Raw genomic sequence first — 18,932 nt, 5'->3', positions numbered from 1 at the left:
TGAAACGCCCACTCCGTGCAGGTGACCCAGTGCTTCATTACTAGCCTCTGTTTATTCTACTGTTTCTTTTAAATTCAGTCCCTGTGTTTGTCTCCATCACCTCCTCTGGAAGTGCATTCTCAGCATCCACCACCCTTTTCATGAAAAATACTTCCTGACATTGTTTGAGTCTGCCTCCTTATTAGTTCAGTCTGGCAAGGTGATTTGCCACTTCTGTTTGGCATGGATAACAGCATCTATTTAACCACCGCCTTCAATTTAGTGTGCAGAACCCTCTCTCAATTTTGGAAAAAGTAGCATGGTGGTTGTGTGAGTTCGCTGGGATCCGTGGAAATAAACAGCAACGTGAAAAAAAAGTTGTAGGTGGTGCCTTTTTTATTTTTTTACAATTCGTTTTGTGTCTGGCTTTTGAGAGTTGGTACTAACTTCGTGCATTTCACGCGAAGAAAGAAAAGGTATCACCTATAACTTGTTGACCTTTAATTTTGAAAACAAACTCTGCAGACCCCCCTCCCCGCAGGGCAAAAAAAAAGAAAACCAGAATAGATTGTCGTATAGCTGATGACATTTGTTTCTATGCAGTGTTAACTAGTGCAGGGAAAAATCCAGGATTTCTTGATGTACGCTTGTCCGGCGTGTGCCACTAGACAGGGGATTACGGTAATCAGGGAGCAGGAGATCAGCACCTCACCTTACTGAAATTCAACAGCTTTTTGCTTTGTTTGTATTTGAAAGTATGGAAGCTTACCAGCTCATGTTTCAGATGCGCTAGTGCGATTGAACTTGGCATACACACAGATAGATAGCTTATTTGTACTTATTTTGTATGTATTATTTGGAATTTACTTGGTTACCTATATGATCTACGTCACTGCAAGTCAGGGAGTAGGTGAGAGGTGAACTGTTAAAAATCTAACACACGGTCACATCACTGACTTCCTCTGTACAGTAGCTATTAAAGGGAAAAAAATGAGCATAATTTACTCCACGAGCAGGGTGAACGCTCTGAGAGACTGTAAGTATACCTTTTCTTTCCACTCTCTTGTGAACTTGTTGCGCAGGACTGAAATGTGTGGCCTGGGTAGCAGGAGAGGACCCACTGGCAGCCTTGCCTTGTTGGAGTCAGAGGTTCAAGCTTGCTGTGGCGAAGTCAGTCTTCATTAACATAACTGGGTGAAATTTCCCCGTGCTGCTGTCCATGGGCAATAGGAAATATGGACACAGCACAAATTGTCCACTAACAATATGCTTTGGTGTCTTAAATTCTCCTACATCTCTCCAGGGGTCCAGCAGCTGTCTACTGCTGTCTTTTCTGTTGCTGTACTAAATTGTTAACACCTCTTTGTTTATTTTTTATTCTTTTATTTTATTTTTTTACCTTTAATAGAATGATGGTTACGTTTTACAGTTTCTGTATTTGACATTGTTTTTGTTTTGTTTTGATTCCCTGCTTCTTGCATTTTCCTTTTCCCATCACCCTTTTATTTTGTCTTGTTTTTCCTCTTTCCTTTTGTCTTTTCTTTACCTCTCCTTTCCTCTTCCCTGTTATCCCTGCTGCTGTAGCCTCACAGGCTGGGGAAGCTGGCCGAGCAGGTAGGGGATTTTCGTGTTCCCTAAAAAAAAACAAAAACCCACCTTTGAGCTTCCAACAGTGGGACAGACTAGGAATTGAATCTGGAGACTCGCAGCACAGGCCCATTGCAGATGTCCGATGCCTGTCATAACTAGCAAGATCACAATAATGTTACATGTGCTTGTGCACTATCTGGCAGAGTGGCTTGCCCCATTTTCCAAATTGGTCCAGTTCTGGTGTAATGTATCTTAGTGATCTTCAGCCTTGCAGAGCATTGCTCCATAAAAATGTTTGGTGAAATTGCTTGGGGTTACAATTACGCTCTCCCCTCAGCACTAGTCTGTTACACTGCTGAGTTTATAATTAAACTGGAAACAGAAACCGGCAATAGTCAGCCAGGATGCTGTATCTTCTGTACACTGTGCACTCTGCAAGCTTTGTAGTCAGAGGCTAACCTGCATGTGCTGCTCCGTTAACTCTCTCTCTCTCTTTCTCTCTTCTGGTGATGGGATACTGACTGCCAATGATGTTCCCAGTATATGCATTACATTAAGGTGCCTTTGGGTGCAGTGAAATCTGGAAGTAGCTTTTGGAACCATCAGTATATGAATCAAGTGTCAGCAGTGGCTTTTGTAGCCTGCAGTACGGTGGCAGCATGCCATACTGTATCACGCTCTGTAGCGCTGTTCTTTACTGAATTTTGTGGCATAATATCTCGACCATCTTGCTGTAAGGATGTGAAATATCCAAACTACTGAAAGCAGAAATGAGAACGAAGTTTGTACTTATTTCTTTTCTATCATAAGGTCCTCCTTCCCCTGTGTTATTTATTGGCCATTTTAAAGTGATCTAAGCAGATTTTTGTATTTTTTATTTTCTGGCTTTTTCATGCAACAGTGTTTTGCTACTGAAATGCAATATCTCTCAGTACCAGTAAGTGGCAGTCAGAAAGTTTCTTTTATTACTTTATGTTAGAGATGCTGTGTGGCCGACTGTTCTGGTTTTACATGTGCCCAGCATAGAGTAGTAAACTACCTTTTTACCATTTAGATTTTGGGCATCCCTCGCACCGTGACCAATGGACCAAAACGCAGTTAAATAAATGTTATAGGTGTGCGCGTGTTTAAAATCAGTGAAAGGGGATGAGCTATTTAGCAGGAGGCTGAGAAGAAGAAATGAGCAACAGGCATGGTTTTTGTGAGCTTATACTGTGCAGATTGTATATTACAGTCTTTCTGTTGTATTTGGCTACTATAACCTTGCATGCTCTTGGACTCTTGAATAGTAATATTCTTACTTCACTGCTGTTTGGGGCAGGGACGGGGGAATAACTGAGGAACATCGATCCTCATAATGCAGAGAGGAACTGTGTGTTAGCCAGTGGCGCCCAGTGCAAGAGATGAGGCTAAAACGAATGCATCACTGTGGGAGAATGGACCCAGTGATAGCGTGTGTGTGCGCCAAGCCTCCTCAGTATTGTTGGATTCTGTTGTTTCGTTCCAAAGCACGAGCTTTGGAGATTTGAGATGGTCTGGCAGTGGCAAATGGAACAGAAAAAGGGCACTACCCGAGCAGCGTGTTGGGACTAAAACACAAACTACTCAGCTGTTATCGTTTGTGAGAAGACATTGTCATTAATGATGCTGTGAAAAGCTTTAAGAGGAACAGAATAATTGCTTGTGTAGCTTCTTCCATTCATGTCACTTCGTGTGTGTGTGTGTGAGTGCGTGCGTGCCATTAATATCTCGGGCCTTACGTCTCCACGCTGCCCGTGCATGTGTGAGCTATGCTTTGCACATCGCGCTTCTTTTTGCTAGCATAATGCTTTCTCTTTTCAACAGTTTCCATATTTTTCATTTTGCAGAATAAAAACAAATTGCACGTTTTATTTTATTTTTTTATGTTTGCTCTGCTAACTTGTCAACTGATCCAACATGCAGTTATTTTTTTTTTTTTTTTTTGCATATGTTTGTATTTACGCCAGGGACTTGGTATAAATCTCTGGAGTACTCTTAGCTGCAGTCCAAAAAGGGCAGCAGTTATTTCAGGATTGCACTAACAAGTTATTTAAATGTTCTGTACTGTAGATGAAATCAGTGTAATTGGTTGGTAACATGTGTACTCCTGTTTGATTCTTGTCTTTTTGTAGTCAATATGAAAAGCCATTTTAGTCAGAGCTAGAGTTCTAATTCTGAGATGCTACTACTTACAGGGAACATCTGGTCCAGACCCGACCACCGTGTATGTCGATATGAGAGCTTTGAGACATGACAGGTATGGTAAATCCTACAGCTTTGGGTTTCTCGATACATTGGCTGGGGACATTTTGTAAGACCCACTTGCTAAAACCAAATAGGACAATTTCTGGCTACAGCAGTAAAGATACACTTTATCAAGGGCTAAACTATTTAAAAAGTCACTCAAAAGACACACACTGAATTAGTGCGAGGACAGTGGCTTTCTATTCTTTGCACCAGCGTTATGTAACCTGCAGCTCAGGAGCCCTGTGTGACTCTTAGACTGCAGAACTATTATAAGAAAGTGGTCCCACATTTGAAAAGATGCACTTACTAAGTACTTCTCACCATGTATTGTTTGTCCAAGAACACTAATTTTTATATTCTTTTTTGAAGCCACCTAGCAATTCCCCCTAAATCTCAGGGAACAGCCACTGAAACAGGAATCACAATTTGCCTCATGCGTACTGGATTTGATTGAACCATAGTAACACTGACATCACAAGCAAATATGTAACCCAACTGGATCCCATTCTGTTTGAGACAGCTTGTGACCCTGTTCCAACCATGGCTGCTCTCCTGAGTTTAGGGGGAAAGTAGAAGGGCGATTTAGAGAATTAGAAGTGAATTAATAATTGATAGAATTACTTTTCCTTACATGCAATACTTCACAGCACATAAATGATAATAAAATAAAATAGAACACGTGACACCTGAGCATCGGGGGAATGTCCTTAATGGTTCCAGGGTTCTTTACTTAGTGGTCGCAGCAGGCTGCAGGTGAAATGAATTTAGAGAAAAGGATACTTCCTCTTTTGTGAATGTTGGTGCCGGTCCTGTCCTTTGACTCCCATTAAGTGCAGACCAGTTCAGTAGAATATGGTTCCAAATTGGTCTGACTTTATGTATGGAGGAAGCAGTGAGCTTTAACAGTTCTTAGTTTCTGTATAGAGCAGTTGTACTACGAAATCTGCTCGCTCGGATCTGTTGCCGTCCACTTTGCTGATTTATCTGCCAATAGAAATTGTAGGAGTGGTTCCTTTCAACAAAACCCGTGTTAACGGTAATTTGTCTCTAGGCAACCTCCAGGATAGCATTAGGACCCACCCTCGAGATTCTCTGCTTCTGGGCATCTGGTTGTTACTGCCTTGATTGCTTTCCGTTCCATTTCTTTATGCTCCTGAAGATCTCTGCACAGTGCTCTTGCTGCTGAGGCTGGGGCTCCACATACTTTGTACGTTCTTCGTGCCGAAAAATTCCAAAAGGGCTATTCCACTTGAACTTCCCAGGAGCATTAATTTACCCAGCACAATTGCTAACTAGGGCTTCCCCTGCTCCATGCTGTCTCCTTGTTCTAGCATCTTTCTCCTTTACAACAGCTTCTCTCAACAGCGCCTGCTCTTCCAACCTGTGGCTCTGTTCTGTAACCGAGATTCTTGGAGTAGGCCCAGATCTAATTGGGGTCCAAAACATCGGGTTCACTGTGTCTCAGCCCATGTTGCCCAGGGGGTTATGCATGCATATTTTTTAAGCTAAAAGAAAACAGCACATAAATACAGCTTTCTTGGTGAAAATAACTCATGACTTGATGCAGCTTGTGTACCCTCTCAAGTGGCTGCACAATGCAATATAATTTGGAGCAGTTTGTCATTTATAAATACCAGTGCTATTTTTCTAATAAAAAAAAAAGGTGCCGATACTAACATACAAAATGCTTTTTGCTTTTTTTTATTTTTAAGGGACCTCAGGGCAAATCAGACAAGTGCAGGAAAAAGGTGCCAGTGCTCAGTTCTGGCATGTACCCCCTGGAAAAAAAAACCCCTGATAAAAGCTTAGCAAAACTGTCATGGATCATGAGCAGAAAGAGGATAAACTTTTTCATAGGTATCTTTTGTCATCCAGCTGTATATTATTCCAGCTGTATATTATTCCAGCTGTATATTATTTTAACTCTCTTAAGCTGAAAGGCCTATATGCTTCCACAAGGTTTTATATGGGATGTAGAAGATCTATCTCTGGCTCTTCACTACTGGGTGAAATTAGAAGCCAATTCTATACTAAACCTGCTGTGTATCCTAATAATACTTAATTAGTTTGACAGGAAGTAGATCTGTTACATTTTCAAAAGGGATGAGCCCTATTGATTTGCCATGTTCATATATTTGGACAACGTAGTTACTAATTGTTCCAAAAAATAAAAAAGGAAGAGATCAGAATTGGTCCTCAGGCTTAATGAGCTCCCACTTCTTTTTAAGTACTTTTTTTTTTTTAAGTCATGGAACATTTATTTTTATCTTGCAATATTTATTATGTACAAAGTGGAAAGGAATCTAAAAATGATTTGATTATATTAGCACAGCAGAATCAGGGCTACATACTGCTCCATTACCAGAAAAGCAGAACTGGGGCTGACTGCTATACAACCTTTTGGTGCGATGGCATACTGTGCATATATCTTTAGAATAACTTGGTGATACTGTGATTGTACTAAAGGGTTTTTCCCAATTTTTTGTTTGTTGGGGAAAATTCTTAGATGTATGGTCCTTTAGACTGAACGTCAACTCGTCTTTAAACATTTGATTCCCATTGGTATCCTTGCTAGGTAGACGTTTGGGACTGCAGGGCATTTGTTCTCAACAGTGTCAACAGGGAACCTACAATAATGGGTTAGGAGTGCTGCAGTCTGACACACTGATGTCCAGCATTCTGTTTACTTCATAAGTATATTATCCCACTGACAGAGGGGTAACACAGACCCTGAAAATAAACAGACCTTTCTGAAACAGTTTTTAAATTGAAATAATGATTATAGTTATATTCTAAAAACTATAATGGGAAATTTATAATGTTGTTATTGCCTTTTAAGAATCAGACATTTCTGATTGCTAATGACCTAAGTTAAGAATATTTCAACTTGTTCTGAGTCTTTTGATTCCTCCCTTCTAGAATGTTGACTGCCAGAACATGACCTTACTGATGGTCGTCATTACTCAAACACATTTTACCCTTTCTGTGTCTGTGACAAAAATGTTTAATAAATCATGCCAAAGTTACGTTACTAATTTGAATATGACTCCAGCAGATCGATGTATGTTATAAAATAGCCGTGTCCATGTGCGCACGGGTATTTTTTAAAATCTACCTTTACAATTTTTGTGTATATTTGTATTCACTCCACAAAAAAAAAAAGACTTCTGGCAGGACCAGGCCTCAGCTTAGTTCTGTTCTCTGGGCCTGGGCCAATTTTGGGTCCCAGTGGCCAAAGCTCAGGCCTAGGCCCAGTTCTAATGCAAGGGTTAAACTGAGACTGTGTTCTGGTTGCGGAGGTCCAGGCCTGGGCCTAGGTCCGGTTCCATTGCTGGGTCTTAGTCAAGACCCAGCCTGACACTGGGGTCTGGCCAGCCAGGTCCCAGTCACCTAGGCCAAGGCCTTGTCAAGGCCCAGTCCCATTGCCTAGGCTGGAGGCCCAGAAATAGTCTTTCAGCGTCTTCCTTCTTGATCCAGAAACTATACATGATGTTTTCCGCCTGGAGGATTCAACACAGTTGGGTTGCTGTGGTGCCTTCCTCCAAGAAGGATGGTGCCATTTTGTTGTATGCACAGCTTTCACTGTCAGCCTGATAGGTAATAACAAAGTAATTGTTGGCAGATAATAGCAATTTGACCAATTTAGTCTACCCAATTGTCCCTATTTACACTACTCTGGCTTTGGTCATCACCCTTCCTTGTCCTTATCAGCACCATCTCCAAGAAGGAGATCTTGCAGCTCATAACCTGTCCTTTTCAATACTTATTTAGAGTCAGGAGGAGTTCCAGTGGAAGTAGGGAGGAGGCTGGGAATTACAGGCTAATTAGTTTGACCTCTATGATGAGCAACTTAATGGAATCGCTGCTAAAACAGAGGGTAGTGCAATTTCTGTAATCCAATGGATTGCAGTGTCCAAGGCAGCATGGTTTTACCAGAGGTAGGTCTTGTCATTGAATGAATGAACAGTGAGTTAGATTAGGCCTGTCATATGTTATTGGCTATAATCAGCTGCCAAAGAGACTAATCTAAAATGTAGCCTCTAGGCAAGTGGAGACGGGAGGAGTACTCGGCACCAACACTCCAGAGCTTCCTGATCCTTTCAGGTATGTGCTGATCGGCCATCAGTGTTCCCCTGTAGCCTGGTGTCTGAGAGCTTTGCCCCCCCCCCCCCCACTTCCACTCCCATTGGTGCGCCACTGGATGATACCAAAATCTGCTACAGGATAGGCAGCCAGGAAGGTATGCAAGGTATGAGGAGGGATCTAGCGAAGTTTGAGGAATGGTCTAGGGACTGGCAGTTTTTAATGCTAAAACATGCAATGTTATACATTTAGGAAGCAAAAACACAAGGGAGAGGTACAGTATAGTTGGGGAAATTCTTCTAAGCATAAAAGAACAATGGGATCTGGGGGCGAGCATATCTGATGATCTTAAGGTAGACAGACAGGTAGATAAGGAATGACAAAAGCCAGAAAGATGCTTGGCTGCATAAGGAGAGGAGTGGTCAGAAGAAAAAGGGAGGTGATACTGCAGGTCCATGGTAAGACCTCATTTGGAATTCTGTGTACATTCTTGAAGCCCACATCTTCAAAAGGATATAAACCAATTGGAGTTGGTCCAGAGGGTTATTACTAAAATGATCATTGGTCTTTCTTCTAAACCATATGGGAACAGACCTAAAGGAAAGGCGGGTAGAGACATTTATATACCTCTAAGATTTCCATGCACAGGAGGCAGGCCTCGTTCAATGGAAGGAGGCTCTAGAATGAGGAGTCATAGGATGAGGGTGAAAGGGGACAGAGTCAGGAGTAATCTAAGGTAATATTTCTTTACAAAGAGAGTAGTGGATGCATGGAAGAGCCTCCTTGTGGAGGTGGTAGAGACAAGAATAGTGTCTGAAATTTAAAAAGCATGAGATTAACACAGAGAATCTCTGAAAGAGTGGTAGGGATTGTAAAGTTGAATTAGTTGGTGAGGATGGCCATATGGTCTTTTTCTGCCATCATGTTTCTATAAAAGCTTGAAGTAGCTGAAGGAGATCATTCCTTATCCTTTTTGCTGTTAACAGGGGAGAGTAGCCAAGTCATTCTGCTGCTTGTATTAAACGACCCGCTATCTCCCCACTATTATACCTGAGAGCACACCAAAAGTCTTCTACTGTTCTGTCCTAGTCTATTTTTCTACCTCTCTCTGGGATCTTAACATAGCTGTACCTCCACTTTGTCCATGCCAACTTTGACTCCCAATTATGATTATCTACCATTTCAGTTAGATAGACTTGTGTTTCCATATCTAAATCAATATCCAGGCATTTTCTGAACAACTCCACCACCCCTATTTTTTTTATCTTGCCTCTCTCTCTCTATCTTGCCCTTACCACTGCCTTTGGTTCTGTTCCAAGCATGTCTAAATTCTGTCATGGTTATGGTAACTACCTCTGCTGGTAAGCTATTCCAGGCATTCACCCTTTGCTCTGAGCCTCCCTGTCTTGCTTCCATCTTTATTTTATGGCCCTTTGTCCTTAAGTTTCTTTTAGTATAGAAATTTTTATTTATTTATTTAAAAATTGAATTTTATACCGCCTGCCTTAAAATAACCATGGGAGCTTTATTTTTGTACTTGATTGAAGCCTGCTAAGTATTTAAATGTTTCCTATCTCCTCCACCCTATTCTTTCCTCAAGAGAGTACATTTTGAGTTACTTGAGCCTCTTCAGGATTTGTATTTTCATGTTGCTTTACCATATCTACTGGCAATCTTTGGGTCCATTTCCTAGTTGGTGGTAATTAATATTTGTCCTTCTTATTGCCAAGTGATTAGTGTGGTTTTGTGGTCCAAATGCATGATTTTACATAGACATACAGCTTTGTGATTTGAAGAACCATGTTTTCCTTCCTGGTATGTTTGCTCTGTTTCTGAACTTTTTTTTCCATATACAGACAGCCAATTTGTTCCTATAAGTCCTTCATCACTAGTACACAACAAACCTCCTTATATTGCATCACAGACCCTTAATTTTATTGCATTCTTCATTATAAAGAAGTTGCTGAAATATACAGTATATAGTGGTCAGTTTTTAAAAGATCATTTATAAGAAATATATTCTTGAATATTTAATTTAATTCAGGCCTAAAAGAACAGAATAAGATTGTTAACAAGGCTGGTCTTGGTAGCTTAGGCCATAGCTTTATGGTGTGGCCCAGTGGCTCTGATTCAGATCTGCTGTATGTTGAGGCCTTTGACCCTGTACAGGGGTTGCTTTGAGGCCTGAAGATGGAAGGAGAATAGGTGCCTCTACCATGGTAACACATGTTAGCTATAGAGTGGGACTGTTGGATATTCTAGAGGAGTATCTCTCAGGCCAGTGAGACTTAGAAAATCTCCTGTGTATGCTTTATGGGAAGGGGAAAATAATGGGGGAAAATTTGGGTTACAGGGAAAAAAAAAACTAGAATTACTTCTGGCTTAGTAGAGAAGTACTTTGGAATAAAAAATAAATCAAATTTCCATAAATATAAAGAGGATAAAGACACATTAAGGCTATATTTATTAATTTATCTATCTATATGTAGGACCCCATTGGGTTCCCTACTAAGTATAGCGTAATAGCCATTTTAGGAAGGTAAAGGAGCATACCATCTATTTTACAGCACCTCCTTGTGGTGCTGTAGCGATTGCTGCTTATTTCTGTACAAGGATAGCCTCCATGAGGATATATGGAATTTTAGTTGGACATCAGAGAGGAACAAGTGTTTTCAATTGAGTTCCTAGGCCCCACACTTTGGGCCTGGATTAGGAAAAGTGGTGATAAGCTTCTCTCTCGAATTTCTTTCCTTGTTGTGGAAAAGAGAACTGCTTATTCTGGTCATTTGTTAAAGGAAGTTTTTTTACCTTTACCTTCCATATTTCATATTATTTCCTGTTTCTCTCCATCTGAGCGATACAGCATCTGCTTAATCAAATCAGGCAACAGAGCACGGAAATTCATCCACTGTCCAAGGTGCCAAGAAGAAAGGAACCCATTTAATTTATGACTACTTAAATATCTATCTGGTATCCAAGGAAAGGAAGAAGAGGTACTCCTCAGGTACCACAGATGATTAACAGGACATCTGAGTCTGACACCCCACCAGCATAGAACCCAACTGCCAATAGAGAGGGAACTGTTTTGAGATTTCATTGCTGAAGAAAAACCAGAGTCACAGATTACCAAATATAACTTTGTTTATTGGATTTCTGCAACCAAGTAAGAAACTTGCAAGAGGCATTGTGTGTCACCTTTAAAACATCTGTCAGTAAAATTGTATTGAAACACCCTTCTGTTTCCAGCATGATTATCACCCACTATAAAGACTCGGGGTAATTTTTTTTTAAAGGATCTACATGCGTAAAAGACGCAGAATATTGTACCAATTTTCAAAATCCCACTTACCATGCATAAAACCCAGTTTTTAGCACATAAATCCTTTTGAAAATTACCTTCATTGTGAATAAAAGCCCCCAAGCCAGGAAGTTACCCTCCCTGCTTTCCTCTCTCAAGGAGGAATCCTGTAAGTCTCAGGCTAGTTGAATGGTATGATATGTGAAAAGAACTTTAACACTAACGATAAGGGTTTGCCAAAAGACTCCTAAGATAGGACCCCAGCCCAGCGGTTATATATATACGTATCCATGTGAAGGAGTATATAAGGAGAGAGCCCCAGAACACCTTAAGAGACTGGCTTCAGGTATATTGTCCAGTCCACCTTAAGATGCAGCCCAGAAAGGAATACTGGCCGTAGGGCATTTCCCGAACCAGTGGAATAAGAGAACAGGCCCAGGAAAGAACAGGGAGGCCCTAGACAGGAAGAGGAAGCAGACAATATGCTAAGACTGTCTATGTTTTACTGCTGTGACTTTGCTTTAAAGGGATGCTGAGGTAAGCAGGTCTTTTTTTTTTTTTGCTTTTGTGTGGGTAAATAATAGATTTTTGTGAAGAAAAGGCCAGAATACAGATTGCTCTATCCTCTGACACCCTCCCCAAGCCAAGGGACAATCTCATACTGCTGCTACATGTGTTTAGACCAGTAGGATTTCTGATCTAAGCACAGCACAGGCCAGAGACCCATGCCAAAAAGAATTTTTTTGCGGGAGGGGAGGGCCTGGCTGTAACGGCAGCCTGAAAGTTACGTACAATGGACTAAGGGGGCTAGCACTGCCTGGACAAACAGGGAAGTGTAGTGAGTTAGAGCCAGATAAGCTAGGGTTTTTTTAATACCTTCCAAAAAGCAAAAGAAAAAAATCTTGTTTTCTTGTGTTCCTGAACAGGGCAGCAGTCCTGTAGGCTCTGCTGCACCAGATTATATTAAATCAGCATTGAGTGATTACTGCAGGCCCTCACACAGGGATAAAATAGAAAAGGTGCTAAAAAGAATAAATAAGTTTTAAAATTACCTGAGCCTGCCAGTAGCCTTGGAGTAAGGGGTCTGATGTGCAGGGAACCTGTGCTGTTTTGGGGGGGGGGGGGCCTAAGGAGACAGGACAGGCATCTGGGCAGTGTAGTGTGGCCAGGAAAATAGCAGCTATGATGTTGAAATTTTAAAAAAGGAAATAAATAAAAGGAATAGCAGGGCTTGAAAGCTGGCTGAGTTGTCATAGTTGACTTTCTAACAAGTAGAGATATGCTGATCAGACATAAAGGCTGCACTAACCTCCTACATCTAGAAGAGAGAGGGGCAGGCAGCAATGGTGGGACTCCTCTAACAGCTCCTGCAGGTTAGGCTGTGATTTTCAGAAAGAGATTAGCAGCACTGTTCAGTGTTCCGAACAGCGTGGAACTTGAAAGGATGAAGCTGTTACCTAAGGAACCAAGATGGCTTGGGTGATATGAGCCCAGTGACATCATCAGAGAGGGGCTATAGTAATTTTTCTTCAAAACTCTCAGTTTTTAGAATATGAGGAGAAGCCTGGTGAAATCGCTTGAGAGCAAGAGCACTGTACTCTGTTGTTTCAGCACCAAGGCCTAAAATGTTGTTATACAAACATAAATCTAACGACAAGGGCAGTAGGGAAGTAATTGTGTGAGTGCATCCATGTATGAAATGTAACATTTAATAGTGAGTACCGGTCAAGGTAAGAAGAAAATTCAAGATAGACCATAATAAGCTGACTCCCAGAATTTAAGGTCAGCTAAGATAGGCTGCTGATAGGATAATTTTGACACAAATGCCTGTCAAGGGTAAAAGAGGCTGCTAGAGAGGCAAGGGTACTTTGGAGATGAATAAAGTAACTGAATAAAATATTCCTAGCGAGTCAGAGCAATATCTGATATGAATCTACAGTGAACTGTTGAGGTCCTAAGGAACACTTATCTAAGTGCAAAAGATTCGACAAAGAAACACTGACTGGTGATCCTAGGAATATAGTATGCATAGAAAGAGACAATTACTAAAATTGTCTAAAATCAGGGTGAATATAATTATCATTTATTTTCCAGTTAGTCAATCACAGTCAACAACAAGACGATGTTAACATTTCACCCTAGGGAACGCACTGATTCATAGCCTGCGTAAGAAGAGGCAGTGACAGGGAGATACCGGTAGATTTTTCTTTTTTATGTTAGTTATAGAACAGGTGAAAAGCAACTGAAGAAGATGATCAGAAAGCAAGACGCTAATTAAGAATAAAAGAAGGAGGAGGAAGAGAAACTACTATAAAGATATGTTTTCACACCGCCTCATCAACAGAGGAGAAATCGATATACGGAGACAAAAATAGACATAAAACCAAAATACTGAGATAAGAAAGAAAGGAGAGTATATGGAAGAAAAGAACATTTAATATACTTACCATTTTTTTGAGATTCAAAGCTTGATTACCTGAAAAATATAAGGTAGAACAAAGATTCAATTCCTTACATAAGATAAAGTACCACTATTATAGATTGTTTTGTTTTAAAAGATTTATAAGTAATGAGCATTATACTTATCTGATATTTACGCAGAATATCTAGAATAAAGGAGAAAATAAGTATTAGTTACTGTTTTAGGGTGCCTAAGTAAAAATAAAACAGCAAAAGATTTTTTTTAACAGAACATCTGGTACAGTAAATTTGTTAGTTTTAAGCTATTCCCTTACCCTTTCTTTATCCCCCTTTCTGTCCCACCAAGAGACTAGATTGGGTGGGCTACAAGCCTTTTCTTTTTTGTTTATACCTAATTGAAGAGGGAGCTTCTAGAAGTGACCCCTAGTGTGTAACATCAGGGAACACTGATTGTAGTACTCGGCTAAGGACACCTAATACAAGGCAGGAGGGGATCCCATCTCACTAGGGCGGGTTTACAAACAGCAGCCACAGACAGTTGTACAGAATCAGTATATCCTGCAGTGGACGCTATAAGTGCAGTTAAATCAACAAAAACTGTCACTGACTCAAATAGCACAAACTGTGCAAGCTGTTACAACTCTGCTGCCTCCAGTGATACTTAAAATGACTCTAGAAGAAAACCCAGATTGTTTCTTGATGAATTTGCCCAGCTGGCAGGCTAGCCAGAATCCATGTGGGCAACTTACTTAGGCAATTTGCTGACAGGCAGCAACCGAGATGCCTTTCAATCTGCTGACACTGATGGAAGAGCCAGCTATACTGAGGTTAGTCACCATTCTCAAAAGGGCTAGGTAGACCCCAGAGGTCTATTGGCAACAGTTCTCACAAGGAATCCTCTAGCCTGGGGGGAGAGTCCATGGAGCCTTTTCTACCAGCTAAAATATAGGCTGGAAATGGCTACAGCCTGAAGGGAAGATGAGCACTAAAGTAGCCAAACTAGTCCTCCTGGAACAGTTTTTTGACAAGTTGGATTGACCTAAGTGATGCTGTGTATTTTGGCACCCGAAGCTCACCCTGGAGACCACCCTAGAAGTAGCTGATGCCTTCCACCAAGCCTAGTCTATGCCAGAGCAACCACAAGAGTCAGAGAGACAGCCTTTACAGGGTCCTAGATGCAACAGTCCAAAAACAAGACACCTGCCTTGGGCTTCAGAGCAGGACAAGTCCTATTCCTTACACCGATCACAGCAGTTGACAGGATCAAGACACCAGAATAGAATCAAGATACAGAAGCGTAGTCAGACAGGCAGGGTCGAGGCAAGCAGAGTTCATGCAATTTCAGGAGGAAAGGTCATGGCAGGCAGAGTACATATAAAGTCCTAATCAAGCAACAGGCAGGCAGCAGATAAGGCAGGGTCAGAAATCAAGCCGGGTCACAGGAGGAAGGCAGAAAAAGAACAACACCGCACAGGAGCACACAAAACCAAAACCTGTTGCTCAGGCATCAGCTCTGAGGACTGAGCTTTTTTTAAAAGTAATGATGATGTCATCAGGGCACACCCACAGGAAATCTATGCACTGGGCCTATAAGAACATGCCATACTGGGTCAGACCAAGGGTCCATCAAGCCCAGCATCCTGTTTCCAACAGTGGCCAATCCAGGTCATAAGAACCTAGCAAGTACCCAAAAACTAAGTCTATTCCATGTTACTGTTGGTGAGGGCAGATACATCAGAAGATCAGGACACCAAGAACCCCAGGGATCGTCGCTTTCAGTGATCCTGTTTATCCATCTACCTTCTGCCCCTTTGTAAACTCTTAAATGGATTAGGTATCTCTCATTTTATATATGCAGACGACGTTCAACTCTTGATTTCTATCAAAGACTCAGTACCTGAAACCTTGAGATTAGTTGAACTCTATCTTTCTTCTATTAGACAGCTGCTCTCGCACATGAATCTAATTCTCAAAAAACTGAAATAATTCTGTTGAGCAGAAAAGATTCCTTAGTCAAAAACTTCCAGTTTAGGACCAATTTTATGCTAATAGACACTGCAGTCCAAGTTAGAGATGTGGGAATCCTGATAGACAATGAATTAAACTGAAAGAAGACATAAACCACAAAATCAAGGAAGGATATTTTAAACTTCATATACTCAGATGCCTTGAACTCAGCAACTTTCGAACCATTTCACAATCATTAATCTTCTCCACGTTCGACTATTGTAACTCTTTACTATTTGGTCTACCATCTTCCTTCATCAGACCACTACAGATCCTGCAAAACGCAACTGCAAGAGTTCTTTGTGGTGGAAAAATTATGATCATATAACTCCTACACTCATCAATCTATACTGATTACCTATTTGTCATAGAATAGAATACAAAGTTTTATGCTTAATTCACAAATCCTTCTATCATGACAACATTGAATGGCTTAATGCCTCACTTCACCTTCACACCCCAGAAAGAAACCTAAGATCTGCCAATAAAGGACTCCTACCAGTACCATCCGTCCGATTGGCTCAATTAACAGAAGTAAGAGAGAGAGCTTTTTCAATAGCTGGACCTATATTATGGAATCAATTACCATGCGAACTCAGGACACAAAAAGATCTTAAAGCTTTCAAGAAATCATTAAAAACCTGGCTCTTTAAAAAGACATACAACATCTGAATTTGCAGCGATGACATGCTCTTGAAACTCATGACCCATTTTAGTTTTTGTTTTTTTTAAATTTAATTTTATTTTAATTCTTTGGATGTTCTTGAATTTGTTTTATTATATTATTGCTTTTATTTTATCTTGTATTATTATATTAGAGTATTTTAATTCATTGATGTAATTATTTATTTTACTTTATTGATTTCTTTTATGTATATTTTGGTTAATCATATTTTATCTCTTTGAAAACTGTTATGAATGTATTTCAGACTAACGGTATATAAAAGCATCAAATAAATAAATAACCATGCTAGTCTCAGGACCTTGAGGTACAGGATACCGACAGCTGTGCAACATTAGCGGGCTGTGGGGAAAGGGGCCGCTTTCCTGCAATTGTCACCAGATGGGGCAAATGTATGGATGTCAATGTGTGACCCCACATTTCTGCAACTTTGTGGACATTTGGGAAGCTTAAAAACTCTTGTTCAGAGGGAACTGGTCAAGAGAATACAGATAGACTATGAGAAGATGATGACCCTTGCCTATATTCACGGAGACCAGCAAAAGTGTCTGATCAGCCAGTTGGATAAGTTAATATAGATGTGGGAGTACTTCTATGGCTCCCATACCCCATTGTCTTAGGATGTAATTATCCAGAATTTGAGACTCTCTGGAAGCAGTTTATAACTAGTTGAGTCAGCTCAGATAATAATCAGACATCATTCCCTGAAGTCTTCCCTTTAGAAGACCAGGACTTTACATCAGAAAACCTAAGATAACCAAACCCCATAAACATAGAAACATAGAAACATAGAAATGACGGCAGAAGAAGACCGAATGGCCCATCCAGTCTGCCCAGCAAGCCTCACACATTTTTTCTCTCATTCTTATCTGTTTCTCTTAGCTCCTTGTTCTATTCCCCTTCCACCCCCACCATTAATGTAGAGAGCAGTGATGGAGCTGCATCCAAGTGAAATATCTAGCTTGATTAGTTAGGGGTAGTAGGGGCAGTAACCGCCGCGATAGGCAAGCTACACCCATGCTTATTTGTTTTACCTAGACTATGTTGTACAGCCCTTGTTGGGTTTTTTTTCTTCTCCCCTGCCGTTGAAGCAGAGAGCCATGCTGGATATGCATTGAAAGTGAAGTATCAGGCACATTTGGTTTGGGGTAGTAACCGCCGTAACAAGCCAGCTACTCCTCGCTTTGTGATTGCGAATCCTTTTTTTCTTCACCCCTGTTGTTGAAGCTATGCAGGATATGCGTGAAGCATCAGTTTTTTGTTTTTGTTTTTTTTTTTTCCCCTGCCGTTGAAGCAGAGAGCTATGCTGGAAATGCGTGATGTATCAGTCTTTCTCCCATGCCGATGAAGCAGAGAACCATGCTGGATATGCATGGAAAGTGAAGTATCAGGCACATTTGGTTTGGGGTAATAACCGCCGTAACAAGCCAGCTACTCCCCGCTTTTTGAGTGCGAACCCTTTTTCTTCTCCCTTGCCGTTGTAGCAGAGAGCTCTGCTGGATGTGTGAAGTATCAGTTATTCTTCTCCCCTGTCATTGAGAAATTTAACTATTCCCAGCACTTAGAGGCTGCCATAGATAGCATCCCTGAGCTAGAGGAGCATCCACAAACACATCAGGATTACATAACTGTTCCCCCAGCTTGGGATGAGGAGGAAAACCCCAGTAATTTTAGACATGCACAGAGATAAGATGAATTACTTAAATTTACCTGAAAACATATACAAAGGACTCTGGGTTTGAAGATCCTTTATTATAATGTGGAGAGACTTAATGTACTTAGTAGCAAAATAGAATCTAGAGAGTGAAACCTTTGAGCAACTCTTGGTGCCCTGGTCCTATTGCAGTTAACCCACAGCCACCTCCTAAGGGGCTACCTAGAGGAAAAGAAAACTTGGAAGAAAATCCTGGCCCAGTTCTATTGACTCACTTGTACCGTCAAATCCAAGGCTATTGTCAGTCCTGCCTTACATGACAGCTAACCAAACTTGTTGGGGTTCAAGCAGCTTCCCTGATGCTGGTGCCCATCATAGAAACTACCTTTGAATGAATTGCTAAGGACCTTGGAAAGGTGCAGTTGTGGAAACAAATATATTTTAGTCATTCTGGGCTATGTCACCTAGTACGAGAAGCTGACCGGAATATGAAGACTCAAGTAGTGACTGCCTTGATAGAGGTTTCCAGGGTTGGGCTACCCAAGGGAGGTATTGACTGATCAAGCGACCCTGTTCATATCTAGAGTGATGAAGCAAATTTGTGCTTTATTTGGAGTAAAAACCTTTCAGATCTCAGCCTACCATCCACAATCCAGTGGGCTAGTGGAACGCTTTAACAAGATCTTCAAACAGATGTTGAAGATGTTTATCATGGAAGAAGGCAAAAACTGAGACTTGTTGCCCTATATATTGTTTGCAATCCAAGAACTTCCCCAAAGCTCAACTGGTTTTTCCCCATTGGAACTTTGTATGGGAAAAGGCCAAGGAAGATCCAAGCTGTAGTCCAGGAGACCTGAGAGGAGGAACCTACCTCTGGCCCGAACCAGGTCAACTATGTAATCTGGATGCAGGAATGATTAAGAATATCAGGAGCAGCTTCATACCTATGT

The 18,932-nt window shown here is 41.0% G+C and overlaps 1 protein-coding gene across 4 annotated transcripts in view; it reads left to right on the top strand.

Moving 5' to 3' along the window:
* Positions 1-18,932, top strand: part of DIP2C (disco interacting protein 2 homolog C) — an 851,589-nt gene that overhangs the window by 793,425 nt on the left and 39,232 nt on the right. For 3 of the 4 annotated variants that reach the window (XM_029588529.1, XM_029588528.1, XM_029588530.1), the window contains exons 32-33: positions 1,564-1,593; positions 3,786-3,847. In XM_029588529.1, coding sequence (XP_029444389.1) covers positions 1,564-1,593; positions 3,786-3,847 — 92 coding nt within the window. The remainder of the gene's footprint in view (positions 1-1,563; positions 1,594-3,785; positions 3,848-18,932) is intronic. The other variant, XM_029588527.1, reaches the window with a different exon arrangement.

The sequence above is a fragment of the Rhinatrema bivittatum genome, chromosome 2 (assembly GCF_901001135.1).
Source record: "Rhinatrema bivittatum chromosome 2, aRhiBiv1.1, whole genome shotgun sequence".
NCBI lineage: Eukaryota > Metazoa > Chordata > Amphibia > Gymnophiona > Rhinatrematidae > Rhinatrema > Rhinatrema bivittatum.
This window is presented reverse-complemented; position numbering and strand designations above follow the sequence as displayed.